The sequence below is a fragment of the Vidua macroura genome, chromosome 20 (assembly GCF_024509145.1).
Source record: "Vidua macroura isolate BioBank_ID:100142 chromosome 20, ASM2450914v1, whole genome shotgun sequence".
Classification (NCBI taxonomy): Eukaryota; Metazoa; Chordata; class Aves; order Passeriformes; family Viduidae; genus Vidua; species Vidua macroura.
This window is the reverse complement of record NC_071590.1, coordinates 10,956,470-10,984,008: the sequence shown is the minus strand read 5'-3', so window position 1 is coordinate 10,984,008 and position 27,539 is coordinate 10,956,470. Positions and strand designations below refer to the sequence as shown.

The 27,539-nt window shown below is 47.9% G+C and overlaps 1 protein-coding gene across 7 annotated transcripts in view; it reads right to left on the bottom strand.

Annotated features, from left to right (window-relative positions):
* SGSM2 (small G protein signaling modulator 2) overlaps nt 1-26,767 on the bottom strand; it is a 35,161-nt gene extending 8,394 nt beyond the window's left edge. For 2 of the 7 annotated variants that reach the window (XM_053995220.1, XM_053995223.1), the window contains exons 1-16: nt 26,675-26,767; nt 20,190-20,265; nt 13,163-13,325; nt 11,223-11,384; nt 9,253-9,320; nt 8,607-8,752; nt 8,089-8,223; nt 7,549-7,673; nt 7,202-7,269; nt 6,677-6,840; nt 6,041-6,170; nt 4,533-4,667; nt 1,843-1,990; nt 1,224-1,288; nt 688-833; nt 157-285 (exon numbers count right to left, since the gene is read on the bottom strand). In XM_053995220.1, the coding sequence (XP_053851195.1) occupies nt 157-285; nt 688-833; nt 1,224-1,288; nt 1,843-1,990; nt 4,533-4,667; nt 6,041-6,170; nt 6,677-6,840; nt 7,202-7,269; nt 7,549-7,673; nt 8,089-8,223; nt 8,607-8,752; nt 9,253-9,320; nt 11,223-11,384; nt 13,163-13,325; nt 20,190-20,265; nt 26,675-26,731 (1,917 nt within the window). In that variant the 5' untranslated portion in view covers nt 26,732-26,767. Of the gene's footprint in view, nt 1-156; nt 286-687; nt 834-1,223; nt 1,289-1,842; nt 1,991-4,532; nt 4,668-6,040; nt 6,171-6,676; nt 6,841-7,201; nt 7,270-7,548; nt 7,674-8,088; nt 8,224-8,606; nt 8,753-9,252; nt 9,321-11,222; nt 11,385-13,162; nt 13,326-20,189; nt 20,266-22,048; nt 22,146-26,674 lie in introns of all 7 variants that reach the window. The other 5 variants (XM_053995222.1, XM_053995221.1, XM_053995225.1 and 2 more) reach the window with 5 other exon arrangements.
* Between the last annotated feature and the right edge of the window lie 772 nt (nt 26,768-27,539).

Here is a 27,539-nt window from a genome sequence, read left to right as displayed (position 1 = left end):
TATCAAAACCCCTCTGCTAACATGTGTTACTAATTTTTTCACTAGTGGTTTTTTCCCTTGGGAATATCACACAGTAATAAAGACCAACAGTTGCTATTCAGAAAACAAAACCTACTCTGCAAATGTAACTCAGATTCCACAGAAGCTATGGCTTACCTGGTCCATCTCCTTCTTGGCCATGCCAAATTTGTAGTGACCTAACAAGAATGGCCACACCTCCTTCCGAATCTCATGCTGGACCCCACCATAGTAAACTCTTCTTAGTAATTCCAGTTCCTTGTAGTTCTACAATGGCCAGGAGAAAGAGGTGTTGAAGGCAATACATCGGTATTTAACTCAGGTACACTCAGAGACACTTCACATTGAGTACAGAGACAGTGAAATGCATGCAGGACACTAAATAAATTCTGCAGTTTGATTCAAGCCTTCAGAACCTTAGCTGAAATCCACCCTAATGTAGGCTGCTATGCCTTCCATAAAAATAATCTAAATTTGAATATATCAGTTGCTTTAATACTAATTTATATCTTTGCTTCAGAGAAGCAAAGGAGAGAAGAGGCTGTAAGGACTGACTCACGAGTTGAGAAGTGACCTTTAACATTTCTTGGGGCCCGCTGCAGGTGATTTCCTGTCAGCGCAGCAGCGTGTGGAGCCCGTGCAGGGACACGAAGGGGACGTGTCACTGACCTTCTTGTCCTTCTGGTACTTGCTCCAGACCTCCTTGGTGAGGCCGGCGGCGGCGCTGGCGGGTCTGTCGGGGGGCACGATGCTGTGGTTGACCAGCGCCGAGAGGTGCGTGCGCACCGTGGACAGGTGCCGGCAGTGCGCCAGCCCTGCGGGGACAGCGAGGGGACAGCTCAGCCACAGGGGCCTGGGGGGCACCTGGGAACCCCCAGGGACAGCCCTGCCTGGACTGAGCTCGCTCTGCACCGTGTGAGAATGAGCAGTTACAGCAGAGCCAAAGGTGGAACAGATCGGACACAGAGCAGCAACGTCCACGTCGTGTATTACACTGCCACGTAAAACCACATTCTGTCTTCACTGTGCATTGCTCCTCCCCCTGCCAGCAGCAAAACTCACAAATACTGAAACACTGGCTCTGCAGTTACATCCACCCTACTGCCCTGAATTTAGGGACAGACTGCTTTCTAAGCCAAACATCCCATGTTGTTTAGATAAACATATGGATACCACATGGGCCAGCTATAAGAAGCTTCACTTACATCCATAAAAGGCTCTGGAAATGATCTGCCTCTTCATGCTTTCACACAACATCTTTAGGGGAGTTCTGTGGAGAGGCACCAACAGGATAAGAGCAGGTGGTGAAGTCAGAGAGCATCAGGAATTTCATGCTGATCCCTGTATCCTACACACAGCAATTTTTTCTCTGCACCAAGATTTATTTAGTTAAAGGACACAGTAATAACAAACTCCACTTATTAAAGCATTTCTCCCACCAACGTTTTGGCCCCAGACAGATTTCCCCCTGGCACACACAGCCACAACTGCTGCAGGTACACTGTAGAGATCTGTGTCAAATTGAACTGTTGTCCTTCATTCAGTTGTTAATGACTTGTTAAAGATAACATTCCCAGAGCTGAAGTATTTTACACTAGACAAAAGAACTAGATGAAATTTTTCTATCAAAATGTGACTTGAACACAGTTTAATAGGTTAGTTTTAATAAACTAAATTTCTTGCTGCCTAACTTCATCTTTTTATATTAGAAACTACTTGAAAATTGTTACTTTTTGTCTTGAGTGCTGCAACCACTCAAACCTTCCTGTTTTACCCGTGGCATGCACACAGTCCCCAGGTAAGCTCTCTGCACAGCTTGCTCACCGGTCGTGGATGCAGGTGCAGCAGCTGGGAATGTCGTAGGGAGAGCTGCCCATGGAACAGGAGATACAGGAGGAGCCCTGGCTGCAGTGCTCCAGCTGCCACGACAGGTTTGCCCCAAAGCCTTGCATCTCTATCATCTCACTGGTGTCTGTGGAAAAACCAAACAAGACAGAAGGACATCAGCCTCTTCCATTCTCTCCCCCTCCTCCCGTGCATCCTGATGGTTCATGCTTCACTTCTCAACAGGCTCTGAACCTCGGTTCCAGAAACAGGAGAGCAGCATCCTCAGAATCACTGCTCTGGACCTGCAGCATGCTGTGCAGGGTCCCTTCCCAGGAAGCCAAACCCCTTCACCATTTGCCCCTCTCTTGCCCATGCACATCCCAGTTCATGTTTCAAGAGAATAGAGAAAAGGGTGCTGCAGTAACAACTAAACTGGCTCTTGTGTAATATTATGGAAATGTCATTTATGGCCAGAAGAGATGATCTAGCCCAACCTTCTATTTAATTCAGGCCTCAGAATTTCATTTTGCAGTTCCTGGAATCAGCCATAGAACTGCTGGTCCAGCCAAAGTGAAAGCTGGAGCATGAAAGAAATTAAGGTAAACTGAGTCAGTTACTTTCAGAAGATGCTTCTTTTCCCCTCAGAACCAGATCCTAAAATACTTAGCACAGAAGGACAGTTCCAGTCCTGCCAATATCTGCTCTCTACAGGAGTATGTGATCCAACTCTACAATGCAGCTTCCTGAGTTATCCCTGCTCTACTAAATCCATTTGCCTTTTCAACCAGCTTCAGAAAGGCAACTCAAAAAATCAGCAGCTCCCTTCAGAAAGCTTGGCTTCAGCTCTTCAGTCTTCCCAGCTGGCATTTGAACTCGTGGGGTTTTTGGTTTATAATAAATAACTGGCCTTTCAGCTCACCCATGATTAAAATTAAGGCAAATACAATAATGTATGTCATAAAGTATGCCACTAAGTTAACATTTACAAGCAAAATCCAGTCCCCTGGGCCGTGCTTTTAAAACAGATATTTGTTGAGTGGTGGGGAGGGGCAATTCCAAACCATCTCATGCATTTTAAATCAAGGTAGCACAAAGCATTTTAGGAGTGCTTATTAGAAAGTGGGCAGAGGTGAGGGAGGAGTGGAGTAAACCCATTTGTTAACAGAAAAAGCACAGGCTCATGCGGAAGCAGTCACGTGTGTTTCATTTCACAAAACAAAGTGTGATGCAAAAATGCTCTTCACCTTAATTCTTCAGGAAGGAGCTGAACGACCCAGTCTTTATTGCAGCTTCTTATTGGGTTCAAATAAAAACCACTGGATAAACATTTTTAGATCATTAGTTTTTGCCTCCCCTCTGTAGACAGGAAAATTGGGTTTTTAATTTCTAATTTTTTATTGTTTTTTTAGAGAAACAAGGAAAGAACCCCACAGAACCTAAAGATTCAGATGAAAGGTACCTGAATTAGTGAAGAATTAGAGTGAACAGCATCTTTTATTTAATTGTAGTGGTGTTATCTGTAACTTCAGCTACATGCAAAAGTCGAGCATGTTGCAAAATGTCAAAGCAGATGGCTGGCAAACCTGCTACAACAGTGTTGTCATTATGGGCTGGGGCTGCTGGAGAGACAGCAGCCCAGACAGGCTATTCCCAGGCACATCCCTAACTCTACTATCCCCTTCAAGATGAAATAACCAAAAGCAGACACCTGACAGCCATTCTAGTGGGATAACTGACATGTTCTATCAAATGACTAAAGACTAAATTGTGTTCCTTATGATTAACTTGTATGTGGCAGTTAAAGGTCTTCCTTCCCATTTTTGCCCATAGCCAGGCACAATCAGTTAGGACACACTGAAACTTCCTAAAACAGTCTTTTTTCAAGGGCAACACTATTTTTGGAACTTCCTTCCATCCATGCCTTCTAAGAACTCTTTATTAACTTGGGCTGGGCTTTATCAATTTCCAGGGACTTCCCCTTGGGATAAGTGTGTGGGCAGCCTAGAAGAATTGAGGTTCTCCTTGGACACCTGTTCATACCCTGTCTAACCCAGAACTTCGGCACTGTACAGAGATGCAGGGTAATTACTGCCTCTTGCAGTCAGTCCCACCAGTCCAGGCTATAAGAGAAAGCAAGGACTTCTTAGAATTCAGAGCTAAACTACTGGGTGTCAAATGCACACACATCTTGAGAATACCAACTTAGTATGAAGAAATAGATGACAGATTTGTGGAGGGGTTGGTGGAGCTCACAGCTGATCCTCTGAAGCCCACCCAGCCTATGGATGCAAGTGGAATGAAAGCACTGAGCCCAGACAGGCACTGCATCTCCACACAGCCTTCTCTGCATACTCTGCTACCTCACCTGTGAGATCACAAGCTGTTACACTCCCTCCTCTCTCCTGAGAACCTGCTCTAGTATCCAGCCTTTATGAGGGTGGGGCAGGAAGCCCCATAGCAGAGGAGGCTTGCTGCTCAGCAGCACACACATCAAGGGGCAGGGAAGATGCTGCTCCCACTCCCCACAGGCTGAGAGCCCAATCCCAGCCTCTCCACAGTCACCTCCATCTCCAGATCTCATGGTGCGAGTGAAATGTCTTTCCCTGTAATAATGCCAACACTGTTGTATGCATCAGTGGAAGGAGCTGCAAGAGAGCTCTGGGACACAGGGGGAGGAGGATAAAAACCTTTCATCCTATTAGGAGCTGTGAGGTTCCGAGAGCAGATCATTGATAGCATTGCGTGTAGCTTATCTTCCTCCTCCTCATCATCGTCAACAGAGGTAGAGCGGCTGGCAGCTAAGTGGTGGTAGTTAATAGTTACTGCTCAAAGAAAATAGTGAAAGAGGAGCATAAGAAGAAAGAACTCAGTGCTGTGGGAAAGCTCAAAAGGACATGGTCAGCAAAGACAACGGACCTGAATCCTGCCCTCTGCTCGAGGGCACAAGCTCTTGTAAATGGGTGTGAAAACTGAGTTTCTTACAGAAACAAAGCATGCTCCACCAAACTCAGGCCAGCCTTTGAGTGTGCACAGGCTGTGAGAGCACACGTGGCACACCACGGCCAGGGAGAAAGATCCCAGTTCCAGCCTGCAGCAGCTGAGTATGCTTTTGAGCAAAGCTCCACGGGAATTCTAGGCTCCAGCTAGCTTCTGTCCTTCACTGTGCCCTGGCAGTGCTGTGGCCCCTTCTCTGAAACCTGTGCCAGATGCATCTGGACAGCAAACCTCACTCCCAGCTGTGTGTGGAGTTCCTGCCTGGCACAGGACCTGCAGCTCCTGCCCCACGAGCCCCTGGGCTCTGCAGCCCTCCACCAGGCCAAGGCACAAGGTGCTTTGCTGGTGTGTGCACAGACTTACCTGTGCCAGCCCAGGAGCCCTGGCAAAGCCCAGCCAGCACTGTGGCCCGGGGTCAGGAGGCTGCAGAGGAGACTCCTGCTTTCTCAGCTGCAGTGAGTCCCAGTATGAGCAGTAACTCCAAATCCCTTGTAAACTTTAGGGTCTGATCTTCCCAGGAAGTTCTTGCTTCTTTGCCAAGGGGAATAAAACTGAACATGCTGTTTGAGAACTAGCTCAAATGCCTTCTTGCATGTAAGGAATTTGTATTCATTGATGACATGAGGTGGTTTGGTGCTTGGGAATTCATTTAGTTTCCTTGGAAGGGCCTTTATTTATCCATTGTTAAATTTGTGCTTCCAAGCCAGGAAAACTTAGCCCAGGGAGTTCTTGGGGTACTTTTAAGGGTTTATGGTTGAGATTTTTTCCTGATAACAACATTATGAGCAAGCATTGTGGCCAGTAAAAATATCCTCACTTCAGGAGCAAAACCGCTCTTGGCTAGTCAAGCAATCTTTTTTGTTCCAGTCTCAGTTTGCAAGCCCAGGGGAGTATTTAGAAAACTTGCTCTGTAAAACACAGAGTAAATATAAGATTCCCCACCTCAACTCTATTTCCACTGGAGTGGAAAAGATAACAAGTCTCACTGCATTAAGGAAATCTAAGCTGTACCTGTTGATCACAATTATCTCTCAGTGGAATTTATTAGAGATTTGGGTTTTTTACCCCCTTACAAAACTGTGGCTTGTCACCTGCAGGTACTTCCCAGGATGTTACTTCAAGATTTTCTCAGATACCTGATTTGTTTTTTCATTTGTTTTTTTTTTTTTTTTTTCAAACAAAGCAGAACAGAGGCACTTACTGTTATCGTGCTTGTGTCCAGGATAAATAATTCTGAAGACATAGTCTGTGGATGTGTCCTCAGCTGGCATCTCCTCCAGGTCCACTGATTTGTTGCTGTTCCGTTTTCGAAGCTTTGGAAACACCTTGCCCTAGAGAAAGTAATAATTCCATACATTCAGCTAAGAGTGACTAACAGAGTACAACAAACTAAGTACTACAGACCATTGGCATCTTAAATCTCCAAAGTTTCAATGTTCAGAGGAGGTGAGGGAGAAAACAGTGGAGTCTTATATAGGTGGTGGTTTAGGGGTACTTAATACTACTTTTCTGTGTGCTGTAAACCAGCCTTTTCTCGTAATCTATGGGAGCTGGGCACCCCAAGCCTCTGGCAGCAGCTCTGTCCAGTCCATCTGAGTCTCACTTCTATTGTGTGGGTTTGTATCTTGATGCAACAGCAGATTCCAGCTCATTGCTCAATGGGGTAATGAAGGTATGAACAACTTTTAAAGACCACGTGTATAAGAAGCAGACTGGACTAAATGGAGCTATTTTGTGTCCTACTTTACCATAAATCTGCTTGAAGTCAGCGCCAGACCCTGTGGAGCAGAGATATCATCTCTAGCCTCACCCAAGAGCTCACCAGAAAAAGCAGTACCTTGCCCTGCTGGGACCAGAGCGGGGGCTCCAGCTGGCCACGGGGCAGGAGCCCATTTTCCAGACAGGACAGGAAGGCGAGGAGGTGCCCTCCTTGGGGGAAGTGCAGCGGAGGCCTCTGGGTCCCATCCTGACTCACCAGCACTAATGTCCATCTGCTTTCTGCTGCAAGGAGGACAAGGGGAGTCCACACTGTTACATCAGAGCCTCAGTTTTCTGCTCTTACCTTCTAAGTGAATTTTATCTGGGATCATCTCTAAGTAGATAAATAAACCTCTGTAAGGCACAGTGTGATCTAAGGAAGATATCAGCCCTTAGTCCTAAAGAAACTCAAGATACAAGCAAACTGTGAAAGCCTCATGCAGTTCTCATCCTCTATCAACTGGGACTGGAGATTTTAACACTCATTCCCACAGGGCCAGAACTAATCAGAGGCGTTCCCGACACTGAGGGAGGAAAAGCAATCATTCAAGTGGCTCTCCTGTTTATGTATTTTCAAGGAATGTATAATAAGGGTTATGCTTACGTTGCTGGTGGCAGTGGATGCAGACGATCTGGCTCAGTGGCACAATCAATGCATAGTCCCAGTAAACACTAAAAAGGAAGGAAAATGCAGGAAACATTGTTTTTTTCCATATTCAGGAATGCTTGCAGTTCCAAGCACCTGATAGAAAGAACTCTGCTAAGTTAATAACTGCTTATTAAATTTGGTCAATGAAAGTATATTATTAGTCAAGTAAACAGCAAAGGAAAGCTAGTTTCTCCACACTGGACATTCTGGCACCAGTTTTGTAGAACCTCTGCTTCCCTCTTCCCTGGTGCCCCCCTGCAGGTTACACAGTTCTTCCCATCTTTCCTGAATGCAATGAGTACCTTTTCTCCAGTTCTGAATCTCCAAGGGTTCCATTCATCAGCTGGTTTGGAGTCCATTTTAATGTCAAACTATCTGCTGATTGATGAAGGGAGAGATACCCAGGAATTGCCTCCAAATCATCTTTCTGTTCACAGAAGCAACAAACAGACAACCCAGGTGACTCAAGCGCACAAAATATCTGCATAAAATATATTCTCCAGTCTTTCTATGCCATGCAAGTTCCATAGCTGCAGTATCTGGGAAGTGTGGAGGGAAACCCTAACAGCAAAAGTACTGGTATACAATATTGCTACTAGCAACAGGGGAAAAACCACAACACAGTCAGCTGGTTTATGAAATACAGTCCAGTATGTTTGTTCCTGCCCACAGCCCGCTGCTCACTGACAGGGGTCAGGCAGTGAAAGCATTTGTCCCGTGTCAAATCTCCCCCAGCACAGGAGAGCCAAGCAGAAGGCAGCTCTGTGCTGAGAACAGAATGCAGCGAGCCCTTGCCAGGTGGGAGCTCTACCCCCAGCCCCACCCAAACCGCCCGCACGCACCGGCTGCACCAGGACGTTGTTTTTGCCGTAGAGAAGGTGAGTCCTGGAATTCTGGTGCAGGGACTCCACGTACTCCCGTGCCGACGCAGCAAAGCGATCTTCCGACGTGCTGCCGCTGGAGTGGCGCTTCCGGACCTGCACACACAGCCAGCCCAGTCAGCCAGGGCACAACACAGCATCTCGGCCTCTGCAGAGTGCAACTCCTGTGCAGCCAGGGGCGTTTGCAGAGCAATCACCTGGACTCTCAACTCAGCCCTGACCATGGCAGCTCAGAATTTCTTGTGAACTACCTGGTCAGATCACAACTGTCAAAAGCCACAGAACTAATGCTGGATCTCAAACTTTTCTATGCACAGATAAAAGGACACTGTGGCCCAAACAGACTTCTAATCTGTGATAAAGCTCCGTTACAGAAGAAAGAAGAAAGGCTGTTCCAGATTCAGGTATCTCGCTCATGGGGCTGTTTCCATAATCAGCCTGTGCCCTAACTCAGAGGCAGGTACAGAATAAATACCTACTCCCAGGGCTGGGCGCTTGGACGGGGAGTCCTGGCGGCCGTGAGCGCCGTGGATCCGGTGCCGCTGCACCAGCTCGTCGGCCGAAGGGTCTGTCCAGTAGTGGTCAGCTGTCTTTAGCTTGGTGTACTCCAGAGCACACGGTCCAACTAGGAAAAGAGACCAAGGGAGGAACCTTCTGAGTCTGCTCAGAGACATACTCAGTGCTATCCTGCTGGCTGAGCACTGAAGGTGATTTCTTTCTCAAGCCAAGTGAATAATAATGGTCACCAATCCTACGGGATCAGCCCACAAAATAGACAACAATATAATAACGTATCACTCCTATTATCCAGGGCTGTGTAAGAGTATTCCTGTAGGACACAGTACCCTGCCACAGCAGCATTAGCAGTTACAAACTGCCAGCAAGCATTCAGTAAAAATCCATTCCCATTCTGCTTTCTAATCCAACCAATAATTACTATTAAAAGCAGATGATCAGTCTCTTCTGGTCTTGTAAGCAACAAAACATCTTCACTGTTGCTCTATTATAAATAGTTAACTACATACAAGATATAAAATTCACCTCTTGTAACACTGTCATAATGCAAAATGCGTTAAGAAACAATTTACTTTATTCAGTATAAAAAGTAACTTTGCAAGAACTCACCTAGCAGAGAAGCCAGTATTGGGCCACAAACAGGATCTGCCAGTAAAGCTTCCTTTTCATAGTATTTACTACAAATAAAAGACCAGAGCTCAGTTAAAAACAGTAGTTGGTATGAACCATTTCAAAGCTTGGGTTTAGCTACAGGTCTAACACAATGGGCCTCTTGATATGCTCATTCTGTCTCATCTATTTTCCAGCTGAGTTCAGAGAGGCAGGAGCTTGCCTTGTGCTCAGCATGTTTACCCAGTATATTTGATTTGGGACTTTGGGCAGAATTGCAATATGGGAACAAACAATAGTTCTCTGCAAGCAATTTTGTCAATTTTCCACAGAGACAAAACAATCCACACATTCTTAAACATGTCTTCCATCTGTGAGAAATCATCTTGAAACACTGTGAGGAACTATGAACTACTACCTTGCTCTTGCAGTGACCCTGAAGTCTTACCATTGCAGCAGGCAAAGCTGCTTTACAAAACCACATAGCCAAAAAATCCAAACACCCACAGTTCTTGAATGCCACTGTCCTCTGTGGTCTGTTCACTAGATGGGGCTCAAACTCTAAAGCACCTGCTCCTCCTCCAGGATGGAACAGCTGAAGGATGTGAACATGGAGCATTTGAGCAGAAATGACACAAAAATGCATGGTAACAAGCCTTATGAAAAGGTTTGTTTTATTCACTGAGTCAGGTTCTCAAAATCACACACCTGCAATGAAGGACCTGATCCTAACTCATCTGAACGCTGGGGAAGGCAGTGAGGTGAGCAACTGAGAGCAACCTCCCCTGATGTGCCTCCTGTGGATTATGTGGAAAAGAAATTAAAACCCCTTGTACCCATGTATCTGCAGACACTGAGGCAGTGGACTAAAATGCTTTCATTAACTGTCTCTGGGACATGGCCAACCCTCCCTCTGCCTCTTCTGCACACAGCTCATAAAATCCAAGCTGGCATTACATATCCCAGAGCAACAGTTTGCTTGAACAGCACAAAGACCTTTCTTCCATTCTCTTGCTTTTAGTGGCAAGACACATAATGAAAACAAAGCTGATGACAAGGAAAACAGTAACACAAACTTGGAAAATACTGTGAAATTTGCCCTTGCTTTTGCCTTAGCTCTCATCCTTGTTCAGACCCATTGGCTTTGGATGAAGAAGAATGTGTTGCCAGTGCAGAACAACAAGAGCACCCCTGCCAGCAAACTTCCTTTCTGGGTCCACAGCAAGCTTTAAGGTCCCTTCCTTTCTCTTTTTATGGGAGACTGTCCTCAGTGTGCCCCGTTAAGTCTTCTGTATTCTGTATCATGGGTTACAGGAGGGCAGGAAGGACAGGAGTTGAGAGCCACTCCTTGGCAAACCACAGCTGATGCTGGGCAGCAGGAAGCAAGAACAGAACTGAGAGGATTCATCTTTGCCTCTTAAGGAGTCCATGGGGAATACATTCATAAAGCATTGATGCTCTTCTCTGGTTTTGCAAGGGAAGACTTTCACTTTACACAAAGCTTGATTTTTCTAAAAAGTAAACATGATTCAAAGAACCTGTTTTCACAACCCTAATGTTTTATGTCACTAACTCCTCCTGTTATAATTCTCCTTTCTTTCATCTACAAAAGGCATTTTCCTCCCTGACATCCTAAGTTCCAAAGGACTATTTTCAACTCATGAACTATTAGAAGATATTTCTATTCCACTAAGGTCTAGGTCCCAATGTGGGCACCTAATACACGTGAAGTTAGGTTTGTAGCTGATTTCTGGAAAGCTGAATGCCTGTTAATGTTTTTTTGTAAGCCTGAAACACTGCCAATGATGAAAAACTAAAGTACATTTTTTCTAAATGCCTATGTAACTGGTTTTCATCTTACCAGAAGCCTGCATCACAGGGGCTGTCAAAGACTTTTGATGAAATCCCTTGTTGCAGACACCTAAATGCATCAGTCCAACAAATCCCTGTGCTTCTGCTGCTTTCCTTACCTGCAGTTATCAACAATGTACTGCACAATCTTGTCCAGCACCTTCTCAATCAAGGCTGTCCGAACCCAGATGTGCTTGATGGCCTGAGGTGTCAGGACAGGTGTTTTGCTTGTGGTTGATCCCTGCCTTTTGAGGGGTTCCTGCCCATTTGGCTGATTTTTCCTGCAAAAGGTGATAAAATAAAAGTAGTCAGAATTTGCTCTTTTTGGTGACAGCTCCAGTGAAACCCATCCTCCTGCATCAGGTAACACAAGGCAGCTGCAGGAGAAAGGTGGCTACAAAGCACAGGGGCACATGCCTTGGCTCTCCACATGCTGCCCTGGGCTGAGGGGACAGGAACCCCCTCAATGCCTTTTCCAGAAAACTTCCCCCTTAAAATAGAAGAAGATTCCATTTTGCCTCAATGAGGAAAGAAACCCTGACATCTTCAGGTTCTTTGCCAGCACTTGGGTTCCCTGTCAGGAAACTGTTCAGTTACACAGAGTTAATAATAATTTGTTTGGGGCAGTTTGTGTGAGATCTGTAATTTCCCCCCTGCACTGACAGGGTCCAAGTCCTACAGGAGGCCATGACAGCATCTCTACAGGCAAGGCAGACACATGACACCACCAGGACAATTTGGGTGTGTTTAGCTGCATCCTAAACAGGGGTTTTCTTAAGCTACAGCCTCAGGAACAGTTAGGCTGTTACAGCCCTTCTGTCTCATTTCATACACCCAGCAGAGTGAGTTCACCCCCTGCAATATTTCCCAATAGTATCTTTTCTGTGTGTATTTTCTACAGCACTTAAATTTTGTGGCTATTAATAGCTGAAAAACACACAAAATTTGTCCAGGAGAAACCACAGAATTTAAGTTCATTTGCTCCTCTCTGTTAGAGGATACAGCCAAAGTTCTCTTGTGGTTAGAAGGGTGTTTGTGTGGGCTCTTAACCAGGAGAGAGGCTGGTGAGTTTTCAGTAGAAAGCATCCTTCTACCCAACATGTAAAAAACTAAACTTAATAAAATCCCTGTCTGTATCAGTAGGCCAAATCAAAAATATATCAAAAATAGGTACATACCTGTCAAAAACTACATAACAAAGTCTGATAATTATAAGTCTAATAAAGATAAATGTCAGAAAATTACACAGAAATATAAGTGCTAATTTAAATAATTGCCAGTAATTAAAGACAAGCTCTCTCAGCAAAGCCCTTCTTTACAGCAAATTGATCAGAGACTAAAAGTTCCTACGATGTGCAAAGAGCTCTCAGGGCTCAGCAGTGCCTACAAACAGAATTAAAAATGCTCTTGTCCTGAGCTTATAGGACAAGACACTCATGCAGAGTGATTCCATCTACAGAACCACATGGAAAAATGTAACTTTGCTACTCACCACCAGCAAGAAGTCTAAGACTTTCAGTAACTTCAAGTCCTTGACTCCAGGATTCTGTTGTGCTTAGTCCGGTATGTATTGAAGAGCTTTCCTATCACATCCTGCTTCCCATCACTCTTTGTATCCATTAATTTAACTGTTTCTGCTATGATACCTAAAAATTTGTTCCTGGCTTGGTGGGAGCATGCCAAAACAGCTTTTCCAGCATGTCTGTTCTTGAGTTCCTCCTTCCACCCCCTCCCTTCCCACCAACGGTCCAAGCTGGTCCACCATCCCCAGACTGTGAGCCCTCTCTGAAATCACCAGTAATTAGTCACTTCTGTTGCTGTGTGTGGGCCAAATGTGCTCCTCTGCTGTACTGAGAAGCAAAATGAAACACCAAAGCCTCAGTTCCCCATCTCTGTCCCTTTGCTCACTGCCAGCTTGATCAGACACAAACATCTACAGGCACTGACAAGAAAAAGCTGCACCTGAGACAAGCCCGTGTGCATTCAGGGGGCAGTCTGTGTCCCAGCATGCTGCACACACCCTGCATCCACTTGGCTGATAAACAGAGCTCAGCCTCACCTGCTCTCTACCTGCTGCTGCAGCTCCTGCACCTTCTTGCACACGTCTCCAGCTATGGCACAGGTCTTGCCCACCTTGGTGAAGAGCGCGGCCACCTTGTCGGTGCGCAGGAAGCCGGCAGCCCTGCGCTTCAGCATGTGCAGCAGACACGCCTCCACCACACCTGCAGGAAGGGGACAGAGCGTTATGGGTCCGGCTGCCTTCTGCCTCCTCCCCGGCCAGCACCACCTGCTCACTGCCACTGGGCAGCTGTGGGTCAAGAACAGAGCTGGGGGGACAGACAGACAGACAGGAACTCAGAATTGGGTGACGTCAGCATGTGTCTAATCTGCTACTATGAGCACCTTGTAAAGTAGAGATAATGGCAGCATATAAATGAACTGGAATCTCTGAGTATTTTCACCCCACTTTACATGTGCCACACAGAACCACACTATCATTCCCTGATGGACACCAGTAAAATGCTGCACTGCACTATGCCAGCCTTGCAAGACTGCAGCAGAAATCTATCCAGCTCTCCTGTAAGCTGCTGCAAGGCAAGGAAATGAGAAATACAAATTAAAACAACCACAACAAATCTAAACAAAAAAGTAAGCCTTCCTTGTCTATCAGCTTCTGAAGTGAGGCTGCAGATGACTCACAGAGCCAAACAAAGGGATGAAGAACAGACCAGGTGTGTGCCAGGTGTGTGCCCAGGGCAGGGCAGCCTTCACAGGGCTCTGAGTGCAGCACTGTGCAGGGCTCTCCTGTGCTGGGGGACAGCAGGCAGCCCACGGGGACACTGCAGCTCCCCACCTTAAATACTGGTTACAGCAACAAATGGCACTCCATCTGCTCTGACACTCAGCAGCTCTTTTTGAGAGAAGGCAGCATTTTGTTGCACTTTATGCCAAACACTGTCAGGTGCTGAGTGTTTCCTGAAGACTCCTCTCCTTATTGTACTTGAAGGCTCCAAATCCCGTAACACCTGAAAGCCTGCATCTGAAAAAGACCTGTCCTCACTGTTTGGACCCTGAAAACTATCCCGAGTCCCAGGCTGGCCTGGGGTCACACAGAAACACCTCCTGCTGGACTCTGGGGAGCCACAGAAACACCTCCTGCTGGACTCTGGGGAGCCCCACCCCAGGATATGGCACAATGGGGCAGTGGTCTGGGCTCAGCTCTGGCACACTCTTGTTTGCTCAGGACAGGAGCATCAGACACAGACACTGAGCAGCAGGCCTGATGCTGCTTCCCATGCTGGTGGCACTTCTGAGTGCCTCAGAAGCCATCCACGCCCTGAGGCACAGCAGCTGTGCAGGGCACTGGTCCCTGGGAGGAGGAGCAGGACGTGCAAGTGCATCCCTGAGTGATCCCTCTCAACCATCAGAAGCCTCCCCTGTGCTCGAGGCAGAGCCTGTGGTCTGGCAGGAGCAGGAGCCCAGCGCTGACGCCGTCTCGAAGCCAGGCTGGTGGCAGTGCCAGGGGAAGGAGCATCCGTGCAGGGAACGCCGCAGAGAGCGGGCGGCACGGGGACAGGGAGCGATGACAGCACGGGCGAGCTCTGCACAGCACGGTCTAGCTCCTGTCTAGCAACCATCACAACAGCTCTTAACCCAGCAACTGTTTTGCTCTGTCTTTCAATTCGAAATAAAGAAAAAAGAAAAGCAGCTTTCCAGATGCCTGGAGCAATGCAGCAATTTGATTCCAAATCTTAGATGAAGCAACCTGCCTTTAAAAATAACTGCAAAGAAGTGCATTGCTGTTGCTTAGGAAACAGACTCTCTTCCCACCTTCACCGCTTTGTTTTTTATTTCTTTAAAACAATAAAATATTAATGAAACAAATTTATTGAAAAGCACAGCAGGCGCAGCTTTAATTATTAATAAATGCTGCAGCTGCCACTGAGGGCAATTTCCCCAGTGACTGTCCCTAGAGCCCCAATATTTAATTATTCCATTGTGACATTTCTCATCACAAGAACTTGGGTAAGATCAGTCATATATAAGATCAGACAATGCACACACAGGGGTCATCTGCAAGGGGCGAGACACTGGAATTTGCTGCTGGATTGCCTCAAAATGTATTTTCCACAGGACAAGAGATTAACACATGTCCAGTTCTATGTGTAAGGAACCCTTGGACTGGGGGGCAGGTTGCAGCCCAGCCTGTGTGGTCCTCAGGTCACTTCATTCTCCTACAGTTCAACCCCACACCGAGACTAACAGCACTGGCTGCCAGCACTCTTCTCTCCAGGCTCCTTTCTACACGAATTATTCCAGAGCAGCTGGAATACATTCACATCTGACTTGATCTGAATGTGCTTGCAAATACACCGTGGCTTTTATCCAGTTAAACTACAAAACATGCAAGCAGGGCAGCACATCTTGTGACACAGATGCCATCCCTTTCCAACCCAGGGGACCGTGTGGATGCCACCCTGGTGGCACAGGACAGCAGCAAGGCATCCCTCCCACCCACAGTGTGAGAATGGCACAGCAGAGCAGGGAGGGAGCAGCTCCCTGGCAGAGCCCCCCAGGGCTTCCCTTTGGCTCTGTGTCCAAGGCAGGCACTGATCTCACTGCACCTTGCCAGCATCGCCCACAGCCAGGCTTAGTCAGAAAGGAAGTGTAACACATCCTGAACAAACTGGCAGAGGAGGCACCTCAAGCTGCAGAACCTTTTAAAAGGCATGAGAGGAACTTGGCCGTGGTGCTTTTTGATAAACCAAAACCAGGTGATCCCTGAGAGTTACAAACTGCACAGCTCAGACTGCTGCCTAAAGAGACAACACAAACTATTTCAGGGGTTATAGTACAAGAACCTTTGGGACAGGGAAAGGGGGTTATTTACCCATTTCTGGGAAAATGAACCATTTTTCCCCTTTTGGAATCTGACACTCTAAGAAGACCTAAAAATAAACAATTCAGCTGTTTCTGGAGAAACTGCTAACATCAGAAAGGCATCACTGAGTGGTTTTGTGTACACACAGGTAGTTTGTACACATGCTTTTGGCTACAGGTATGTGTGCACACAGGTAAGTAACTACTGCACAGCCCAGCGTGATCCCGAGCCTGCCTACTGTCACTGTACCTACAGCAAACACACACAAAAACTGACCAGATAAAAAGGCAGCAACTCATCACACACAGTGGAACAGCAGCTCTGCACTGGGAATAAATCAGCACAGCTCAGGTAATTCCCTTGTATGGTCCAGCTGACAGCAGCCATCTAAAAATTCATTAACTCCAGACAGTTTTGAGGAACATTCCCTGCAGTATTCACTGCTGAATTTAATTAAGTGCAGATATATTATTGATTTACAGTTCAAATAATCACGGTGCCCACCAAGCTTCAGAAAATGTCACTTTTTTATGACTTCACTACAGCTACTTCTTCCAGGGTCAGGTGAACAGGTTCAGTTTTGTCCTTTTTTGGCTCTATGAAAATTGTGACATGACTTAATAGACTGTGAAATGAAAGTTCTGGGGCTGGAAGAGTGGTGAGCAGAGAAAAGAAGGCCTGTGGAAGGATTATTTATGGGGTGTGCTTAGCAGATGAGATTTTCCTCAGACAGGAAGAAATACTGCAGCTAAATACCTTGTTTTCATGGAAACTGTGCACAGGGAATTGAATTCATGAGGCTGAAGAAATTAAAAATAAGTGAAAAGAGGAGGATGATAAAGAAGCCATCAGATGCTCATGATCTCCAGCTGCTGTTGCTTTATCCTAATCACAGACCTGCCCAGTTTGAAACCAGTTTTCTTGCCCAGCTCCAGCCTGCTGTGTCACTGGACAGCACGCCGAGCAGGGGGGAGGCTGGTACCCGAGTGCAAAGGGCTGCAGAGGACACATCCAAACCTGCTAATGGGAATTCATTATCCCCCAGGCTCCCCCGGGGCAGGTACCACATCCTTCTTTTGTTTGAAGGGCTGCACATATGACTAAACACAGACACAGGCCCCATACAAACACCTTCAGTTAATATCCACATCCAGTTCTGCAGTCAAGCCCTGCCACCTTTCCCAGTGCATGACTGGACAGATCGTGACATGGTTTTGTTCTTATTTTTTTAAGATCCGTGTTATTTAAACACGGCATTACCCAGAAAAAAACCAGTCATTTTCATCAGTTAATAAGAGAAGAAAAGCAATGTGCATAATGGGGATGGAAAAAGAAAAAGTTGAGGTTAATGCAGCTAAAACAACGGGACTGGCTCATCCCCTAGGGCTGAGCTTCCTCAGCTCCTCTAGGAGAGGCTCTCTGCTCCTCTTCTCTGCATCAGTTCCAGGCTCTGCAGCAAAGGTCCTCAACAAATCCATCAGGACAGAGCAGTAATGTAACACCCAGAAAGAGCAAATTTTCTCCTTGGGTTCAAAAGGGGAAAAGCATTTCTCATCTGTAAGTCTGGTCTAGACACAGTTTTAGAACAGATTTGGAAGGCAAAGATTATTCAATGAGTCTAAAGGAAAGGAAAACCAAATACTTCCCATTGTCTTTGAAGTGAAGGACTGTAGCCAATGCTGGTGGTAAATTAAATATTAGTAACTGAAGATGGGAAGAAACAGCACATGTCAAGTATCCAAAGTATACCAAAAAAGTTACAAAGCATCAAGAAAACAAAAATAATTTTTTTGTTTTCTTTGCTAGAAGAGCCTCAATGTCTTACAGGATTTGAGTTCAGATTCAGGAACAAGAAGGGACCTGGTGATGCCCCTGCCATAAACCCACCCACAGCTGCACAGCTCTGGTGCATCCCCCAGGAACAGCAGTGGAATCCCCCAGCTCCCTCCTCTCCCAAGGGACACGTGCAATGCCATCCTCAAACAAGGTTTACAAGAAGCCCCAAGCACAACATTAAATACCATTCTGCAGCTCAAATCAGAACTGGCCTTTTCAGTTCAGCCACAAAGGGATTCTGCACATTTTAATTAATGGGTTTAATCACTGGTAGCAGGTTTATTATTCAGGCCAAAAAAAAGCTTTATTTTGAACTGAAATCTCATTGAAAAGCCAAATTCTGCATGCTTAACAGTGCCCAGGTTACTATTTTTACTCATGTTTACTACTAACCTTTCCCTAAAACACACTAAGTATATTCCCTCTGCCAAGCTGGCATGCTGGATTTACATTCTAAATAACATATATTTTGATTGTGACACACACCAACTCTCCATAACCCACCTGAATACTATGGTGATTAGTTTATAGCATGGGGAATTCAGGATTATTTAATTTAATAATACTCAAAATATTATTAAAAGAGAACAAACTACTAATACTCATTTCAAAGTAGATATTGGAAATTTAGAGATCATCTGGGTAACCATGTGTGAGGCATTCATGAATAAACCCTGTTTGCAGTATGAAGCTGACTTAAACAAGTTTTTCAATCGCTTCAAGCGGCAGGTTCCTGTCAGACTAAAGGTGGGCAGCCACACAGAAAAGGCTCAGCAACCTGCAGGCAGATTTTGGACAAACACAGTAGGTGTAACGCCGGAAACCCTGTAAATAGACCTGAGGTAAGTGCAGAAACAGGTGTGCTTGCTTTGCCTTCCCCGTTCCCTCGGAACTGCAGGAGGCAAGGGCCGTGCTCCCTGCGCGGGGAGCTCCGCCAGCCCCGTCAGTGCCGGCTGCCGTTCCCAAGGAAACCTTCGCTGAACCGCGGCTGCGAACGCCGCGCCAGCCTCCGGCAGAAGCGCCGCCACCAACGCTGCTCCAAGCACACTTGCAGCGCTGCACTGGCCCCTGAGTGGGCACGCAGCAGCCACTGGCCAAATGGAGCTGCTGTGGCTCTGAACCACAGAGCCGGATCTCCTAGAAATCACAGGGGATGACTGAGCCCCTGGGATGTCACTGAGGTTGGTTATACGCTGGATTGGGAGAAAATACAGAATTTCCTGCACTCACTGCTTCTCCACAAGGATGAAAACATCGGCACCGCTCTCGTCTTCCAGAGCACCCAGGCAGAGACCACAGACTGGAGCAGAGTCCTCGTGGTTACAAATCCCTCCTGCTGGATGAGCACAGCTGACAGCACACAGGCACCATTCCTCCAGGCCAGCAAGGGCGGCAAGGAGCTGGAGCATTTCCCAGGACAGGGGGCACATGACACTTAATTGGCACCTTCAGCCACCTAAGACCTAGGGCAGCTATGAACTGATGCAGAGACCCTGAAATCAGCCATCATGTATTTAAGAGGCTCTTGCTAAACTCAGCCTAGCAGGAGAGTAAAATGATTCACAAGAATTCTATATTTATAATGAAGATTCACCAAAAATGACTCATGTACTGAACCAATCTAATTTTAAATAGAAGGGAAAAACCTCTTGAAGAGTCACACGAAACTGGAGTGGGGGAGGGAAGAGAACTGTACACACAGGAGAGCACCAGCCAGGAGCTGTTAGCCAAATCTGCTGGAAGGGATTTCTCCATTCAATCAGCCAAAGTAAAAACAGAACATTCAGCTTCACCTTCTTCTGGTTTAGAGTTAATCAAGGCCTCTGTTCAAAGCAGCAGCAGGCTGGAGTCTTGCTTTAGGACAGGTAGGATTGCTGGGCAATAATGAGGCAGCTCAGTGCAGAGGTATTAGTTCTTCAGACCATGAAGAATTCAGAACACAAAACCAACAGGAATCACAGTAGGAGAATGAGAGACTTTAAAGTATTCCTAATTTTGGCCAAGCAGAGTCTAACAGAAAAAGCTGCCACCCCATCACCTGTTACACCAACAATGCAGCACAGCTGCAGGACAGGATTCCAGGACCAGAGAGCAGGCACACCACACTGGGAGCTCCCTGGAACACACAGCCAGCCTCCAGCAAGGCCACCTGTCATCTTGGCTGGGTACTTGGATAATGACATTTTAGTAAGAGTTACTTCACAATTTGTAATGTAAACACACATGTAGCAAATATAGTGGTGAAATGGACCTGAACACCACGACTTCTAGTATCTAAATCCCTGCATTTACCTCTGATAGCAGAGAAAATAAATGTCTAGAGGAAAGGTAAGGTTAGGTAGCAATAGCTCTTTGGCGTGACATTTACCACATAAGGCGATGATGTGACTGCTGTCTTCATGTACAAACTTCCGGGTGACAGCTTCTTCCATGATCTGCTTTACCTAAAATGAATAGAGAGAAACGATTGTATGAGCCCAACAAAATCAGCACAGCACTTGGGAGTTTCAGTTTCAACCACTGCTTGCCCCTTCCCCCTCACCAACAGACATCCCATTTTGCAGGGAAGAATGGATTTAAGGAGGGAAGGCACAAACAAACCTAAGGGGCTTATAATAGCATGAGGAAACCTCTGGCAGAACAAGGACAGGTCTGTTTGCAGTGTGCCCCCATGAAAGGCAGATTTCAGTGTGCCCACAGTACCCTCCAGAGAACTTCTCCAGCATAAGTTTTGAAGAGCTGTGAAAGACTTTATATGATTCATGCTTGACCTTCACACAGTCCCTTTTGCTCGTGAAACCAGACCGTGTTGCTACATCCCATTTCCACTTGTGCCATTCTGCTCTTTTTCAAGCACAAAGCATCCCTAAGCAACGCAGGCACACATTCCCAGAGAGGTTTAGGGTCACCTTCCCCCTACCTGGGAAACATGGAACATGCCACAGCAATTACAAATTATGTCTCCAAAGCTCTGTTGCACCAGACAGTATACAAAATTATTACAGTACCTTCAGAGAAGGCAGTGCCTTCAGTTTTCACTTCAAGACACGATTTAGCAATTGTAGCAAATAAAATAACACTTATCACACTTTTTAATGATTTAAAACAAAGTTCCTTTCCAGTTTCAGGGCTCAAGATGTGTCAAGCTCCAGAGGGAAATAATTGCAAATTACTGACTTTCAAAAATTAAAGAAGAAACAGACAATTCTTACAATGAGGCTCTTGGCAAGAGGCTGTAGTCACCCTCCGTTCATCTGCCAGTGATTTCTCCCCAGTGGATTCCTCAGCCTGACACCACATGAAACCTCATTGGTTTCCAACTCATCACCATTATCAGACACTCATTTCCTCCTGGCCATGGAGAGCTCGCTCTCTTCCATATACAAATTAACCACAGTTTTTGACTTCTCTCATTTGTGAGCTACAATTACAGGGTTATGCACTCTGACTAAACTTATGCCAAGTCACTTTCTAGATATGAAAGTAAGTGCTACCATGGCAGAAGACTCAACCAGACACTCTGTTCTTCCAACATTTAGAGCTAATTGTGCCACTTCATGGCACTGACATGTCCCAAGGTTTTGAGCTTTTCCCCTCAGCACTGGACCAGGAGAAGCTGCAGGTGCAGTGCTCCATCGACAGCTGGGCTCTGCAGCTGCCTGTGGAGGTGCCTTCTCCAGTTTGAAGGGCTTCCTCCTCCAGCAAGACCATCTGTGAGACCAATTCTGGATGCTGTAATTAAACATCCCCTCCCCCAGAAATCATCTTGGGGCCTCTGTGCCCACTCCTACACCCCCAGCCCGGCTGGCAGCAGGCTGCAGCTCTGGCACTTGCTGCACGAGCCTTTCAACACATGGCATTTGCCTCGCTCCAAATTCTGGATCAAGTGGATCCTCCAGAATTTGTGCTCCTCATCAAACAGGAGCCCTCTGAGTTGCAAAGAAAACACTGGAGGGGAAAAAGGAAACATGTAAGAGGCTTTGAAAGTAGAATGTGTTTTACAGCTGAGGATTTCAAAACAAGTCCTTTGCACTTTATAAAACCTGTCTCTCTGCTCACACCTGAGGCCTGACAATACAAACTTTGAGCCAGGCAATTTTGTTTCTTTCCTGTGGCTTTTCTGACATGGCTGTTAGGACCTCACAGTGAAGCAGCTGGAGGTGGAGGAGTAAGAGGGTATCAAGGAAGAAGGAGAGGCGTGAGGAGGTCTCATGATTGGGCACTCACATCTGGATTATCCTCAGCAATCCCTTTGGCACAGTTTCATTCACAGTTTCTGTCCTGGTGCAGCACAGTCACCACGCTGGCAGGGAGTCACACCAGCCTGTGCACATATAAGTCAAGGTCACAGACATGACTTCAGGACTGCAGACCATGAAATCAGTCTCAGCATCCCAGAGAACATTAACTGGAATTCAAATCCTAACAACAGGGAGGAAGAAGAGTAGTTTTGAGGAGCAAAAGCTCAAGTGCTCAGCAGCTAATTCATTGATACCACACATTTCCCAGGCACACCCCAATCAGCTCAGTACGTTATTTAGACCCCAGTTAACTAAAATTTTAAGTGTATAAAAACTGAGAAAGAAAAGGGTTTCAGATTCAGTAATCAACCCTACTCTTCTAGAGCAGCATCATCCAGTGTCTCTCAGGAGACTTTAAACCCCAGCCTCCAGAGCCAAGGACGCAGGGCAGGCTCTCTGTGTGTTCCCCACTGCCACCAGATGCCAAACAAGCTTTGTGCATTTTCTGGAGAGTGACTGAATGTTATTAGAAAACATTTTTAAGGCATAGACAGGATATGAGAAGATTCAAAAGCTGGAATGCAATGTTCTTCAATCCCACGTCATCCCTCACTGCCACGTAATTCATGGATGCTCCAGGCAAGGAGCTAAAGCAAGTGTTTCTGATCAAAAGGAACACACGCCTTTTTTTTTTTTTTTTTTTTGCTTGTTTCCTTAATTCCCTTGCAGTATTGCACAGCTCTTCATAGGGGATTCTGCTGCTTTGTCTCTGTTCTTGGGTGGCACTTGACAATGGAGCTTTTTGAGCACAAGCCTCCACACATACCCACCCGCAGCTACCAGCAGACATGACCAAACTGCAAATTAATCTCATTAACAGAAACATCAGCACCTGCCCCCACAGGGAAGGAATCTGCCGGCCTACACCTGTGTTTGTGCAAGGGCTGGAGGGCTGCAGCCTCCAGCTGGGCCAGGACTGCTCCCAGAGCCTGGAGAGGAGCCTGTGCAGGTGGGAGGGGGAGCTGGGGCCAGCTGTGACACCGGCTCAGGTCCCAGCCTTGGAAACACCCTCCTGTTCTCTGTGCCTCCCCTGCAGAACAACACAGGAGCCACTCGTCCTAGCCAGGCTCTTGTCTGGACCTGCCTGGTGGCACGAGCACAGAGAGGCACGCGTGTCACTCGCTGTCACTGTCCCTGAACCAGCTGCCAGGAACTGCATCCGCCACAGCCCCGGGGACACCTGCTCGCCCTGGAAAAGCTGCCAACCCCTGAGAGCAGGGACAGGAAAGCTCTGCCTACCCAGGTAAAGATCCCAGCACTTGAGGGGTACAGAAGATCCTGGTGGCAGCATTATACAGATAAAGCACAGAAAACTCCCCAAAGAGAAGCTGCTCAGCACTTGCAGCATCTGCTGATGGACCACTGCTCTGACTTTCTCCCACATCCTACAAGGGCTAAAACCTTCAGAAGAAGTCAAACACAGAACACACATCATAATACACTGATTATTTATTAAGTTTCACTCAAGAAATACACAAGGGAAATAAGTTTGTTTAATTTTTAAAATTTTTATTATAAGGAAACTTTAAAATGGTAAAGAAGAATGCTCATAACATACCACAATAACCAGGAACACAGTTAAAGCCCGCAGCATTTATTCCTCAAAGGAGAAAACCTAATGTCTACCATCCACATCTTCTTCAGCTTGTGCAGCTACTGCTCACCTCCTTTATTGACAGCTCCTACTGCACGGACTCCTTACTCCTGGTAGTGTAATAAAAGCTGTTCAATAACTATTACGCTTCTGCTCAGAAGTCCTTACATTTCAGTTGCAAGTTGAGCAATTGAGTTTCTGAAGTGCTCTGAAATCGTTCAGGGTAGAGCTGCTAAGGTTATTGTTATCCTGTTTGTTTCACAGCTAGAAAGTACTGTTTAAATCCAGAAATGGCAAAACCCTCCATTTCAGGAGGCAAAAGGAAATGGCCAGAGAAAAAAGCCTGGTTTATGAGTCTGCTTGGCACAACAGATTTTCCTGCAGAGAGAGATAAATGCTTGAAACGTGAACTTCCAAGCGGCCCCAGCATGAATCCCAGCAGTTACATTTTCGAAACACATTACATGTCTTCCTTTCTGCGAGAGCCAACAAAATACATTCCCTACCAATGGGAACTGAAAGTCCATCTGAGGAAAAGCAAACAGCATTAAATTTCCCAAAGGAAAAATGCACAAGTTTTAGCTGAGAGACTGAGGCAAAATAAACTAAACACTTTGCACCAAGTGATTTTGGAGATAACTGTTCTATACTTTGCAAAGACAACTGAATTTTACCAGGCTTGGTGGAACAGCCCACAGAAAGAATCCACTGCCTGTGAACTCCTTTGGCTATTGAGGTTACGGGAAAACCATTCAACAGGAAACAAGAGTCTGGGTTTAAAGGACAACAGAAGGGGACCAGGGCTCTGAGAACAGACATGGACATGGAGTCAGGTTTTCCCAGCAAGCAGGCAGAAGTGGCTGTATGAAGTCACACATGATAAAAAATGAGGTTGAAGATTCTATTGGAAAAAGTTATATACAGTCATTAAGGGCAGCATCATCTGGTGGGCGGTTACTACTGGCTCGTGTTCAGTTTCTGCCTCTGTCAATTGATTATTGAACACAAATAAAATCTCCATCTCAGGGTCTCCAACTGCCACCTGAGCCATTTTCTTACTGTGAGCACAGACAGGGGCCCTTCCACAGGTCTGTGAAGGCACAGGTGAGGGGTACTACCTCAACCTGCTTATAATCAACAGAGGCTCTCATGGCTATTTTAGACTGGAAAGCTCTGGCCAACCCTAAAAAGCCAAGCCACTATAAGTGCTTTAAAAGAGCATCCGTGAGGACTTGGGAGAAGGAAAAAAACAAATCAGAGACAAAACAAAAATGCAGATGACACAGAAGGTACAAATAACACTTTCAAGCATTATTCAAGTCACTTAAAAACCAGAGTCCAATTAAAAACATTTTAGAGACTTTAAAAACAAATTAGCCTAAGATTTTTTAATTACACACCACTACTTCTCCTCAGCTTGAGCTGGCTTGGATCATGAAAATCCATTTCACTTTCCATCTCATGCATTAGCACAAGATTGCAATGTTCACACTTGGAAAACATTTATCAGGTTTATTTATATATTTAAGCATTACTCAGGAGAGCAAGCGCACCCACTTCTAAATAAAACCTTACACTGCCTCAGCTCAAAGGTTCTAGTTCAAGCAGAAATTTCTAAGTGAAGTGGCATGTTCATGGCAGCATTCAGCAGGTGCCACCTGCCCAGAGCCAGCTGCTGGCTGGGTCATCCCGGGACACAGTCCTGCTGCTCCACATAGAGCAAGACCATCCTTGACTGCCTGTCCCTGCTCTGCCCCTTCCACGCTCCCTGCAACACCCGATGTGTTCTGATTCCAGCATTAATGAGTACCAGCCACAGGACACGGGAGTGGGGCTCAGGAACCTCGGCCACAACAAGAACAACTTTACACCTGAACTTTGACGGCTCCTGCTGCTTCCCCAGCAGTGAACTGGGCAGGGGAAGGAGCGGGAGGGCAGGTATCTGTTTAAAATACTTGTTAGTGCTGCGATGGATAAGCATTACACCTTCACCGCTGTGTAACAACCGGCAGCTACACGCAGCTCACCACAGCCAGCGCCACAAAACCACGAAATGGGGAGAGGTGGCCGCAGGGAACGCGCTCACGGTGCCCACGGCCCAGTGCTTGGACACCAGCGGCACCTCCTCGCAGCCCGGCGGGAGCCTCGCTCTGCGGCAGGGGCTGCCCCAGCGCCGTGCCAGCGCAGCGGACACTCCGTCCGTCCTGCCGAGCTGCGGGCAAGGAGCACCGCCCGCCAGGTACGGAGCGCCGGCCCGGCACCTCCCCGCAGCCAAGGAGCGCCTGCGAGGACCGAGCGGCACCGGCCCGACCGCGAGCGCGGCCAACACCTCCGCTCAGGTGCGGGGGCTGCGCTCTCCGTGTGCACAGCGCGGACTGCCCCAGCCCTGTCACACAGGTGTGTGCGGGAACAACCACCCAAATTAACCCTTCCCAGGGCACACGTGCCAGAGCTCTGGCACCTGGGAGTCAGCTCGGCTCATCCACGGACACCTTAGAAATACCCTTCTTATCTCCGATTTCCCCTCCCTTCTCCTCTAAAGCTCACGGTTAAGGAAAAACTCGTAAAAAAACGAGTACTGCGTGAAACACAAACGCCGGGAAAGGAGGCGGGAGCCGATGCCAGCCTCCTGCCGCAGCAGAAGTCCCACGAGCGGCATCCCCGCTCCAGGGGCGCCCGGAGAAAAAGAGCACCGAGATCACCGGAGCACCGGAGCAGCACCGCCCCGCCAGCCCCGCCGGGGCAGATCCGCGCCCTCGGCGCCAGCCCGGGCGGACGAGCCCGCTCCGCGCCGAGGCACCGGCACCGGCACCGGGAGCGGCCCCGTCCGCCCGCCCGGGCCGCAGGGCGTTCCCCACACGGCGTCCGCTGCCACCCGCGGCCCCCCGGGGCCGGACCCCGGAGCGCGGGGCTCTGCCCGCCGCACAGCCCCGGGGCCTCGCCCGCCTCCGCCCTCACCTCCTTCTTCACGTTCCACAGCAGCCTGTCCTTCACGGCGTCCGCCGAGCAGCTCATGTTGGCGGGCCCGGGGCGCTCACAGCTCCCGACCCGGGCCCGCCGCCATCTTCACCGCGGCGTGACGTCAGCGGGCGGGGCGGGGGCGCCGCCCGGCCGCGAGGGGGCGCCGTGAGCGGGCAGAGCGCGCCCGGGGCGGGACACGGGGACAGGGGGACAGGACAGGGGGACAGGGGGACAGAGGGACAGGACAGGGGGGACAGGGGAGAGAGGGACAGGGGGACAGGACAGGGGGACAGGGGAGAGAGGGACAGGACAGGGGGACAGGGGGACAGAGGGACAGGGGAGAGAGGGACAGGGGGACAGGACAGGGGGACAGGGGAGAGAGGGACAGGGGAGAGAGGGACAGGACAGGGGGACAGGGGGACAGGGGAGAGAGGGACAGGGGAGAGAGGGACAGGGGACAGAGGGGACAGGGGGACAGGACAGAGGGACAGGGGGACAGGGGACAGAGGGGACAGGGGGACAGGACAGAGGGACAGAGGGACAGGGGGACAGGGGACAGAGGGGACAGGGGGACAGGACAGGGGGGACAGAGGGGACAGGGGGATAGGGGGGACAGTGGGACAGGACGGGGGGGACAGTGATAGAGGGGAGAGAGGGACAGGGGAGAGAGGGACAGAGGGGGGACAGGGGAGAGAGGGGACAGGGGGCTAGGGGGGACAGAGACAGGGGACAGGGGGACAGGGATAGAGGGACAGAGGGACGGGGGGACAGGGACAGAGGGGGGACAGGGGGACAGAGGGGACAAGGAACCAAAGAGGCAGCGGGACACCGGGGACAAGGGACAGGGGGGACAAGAGGGAAC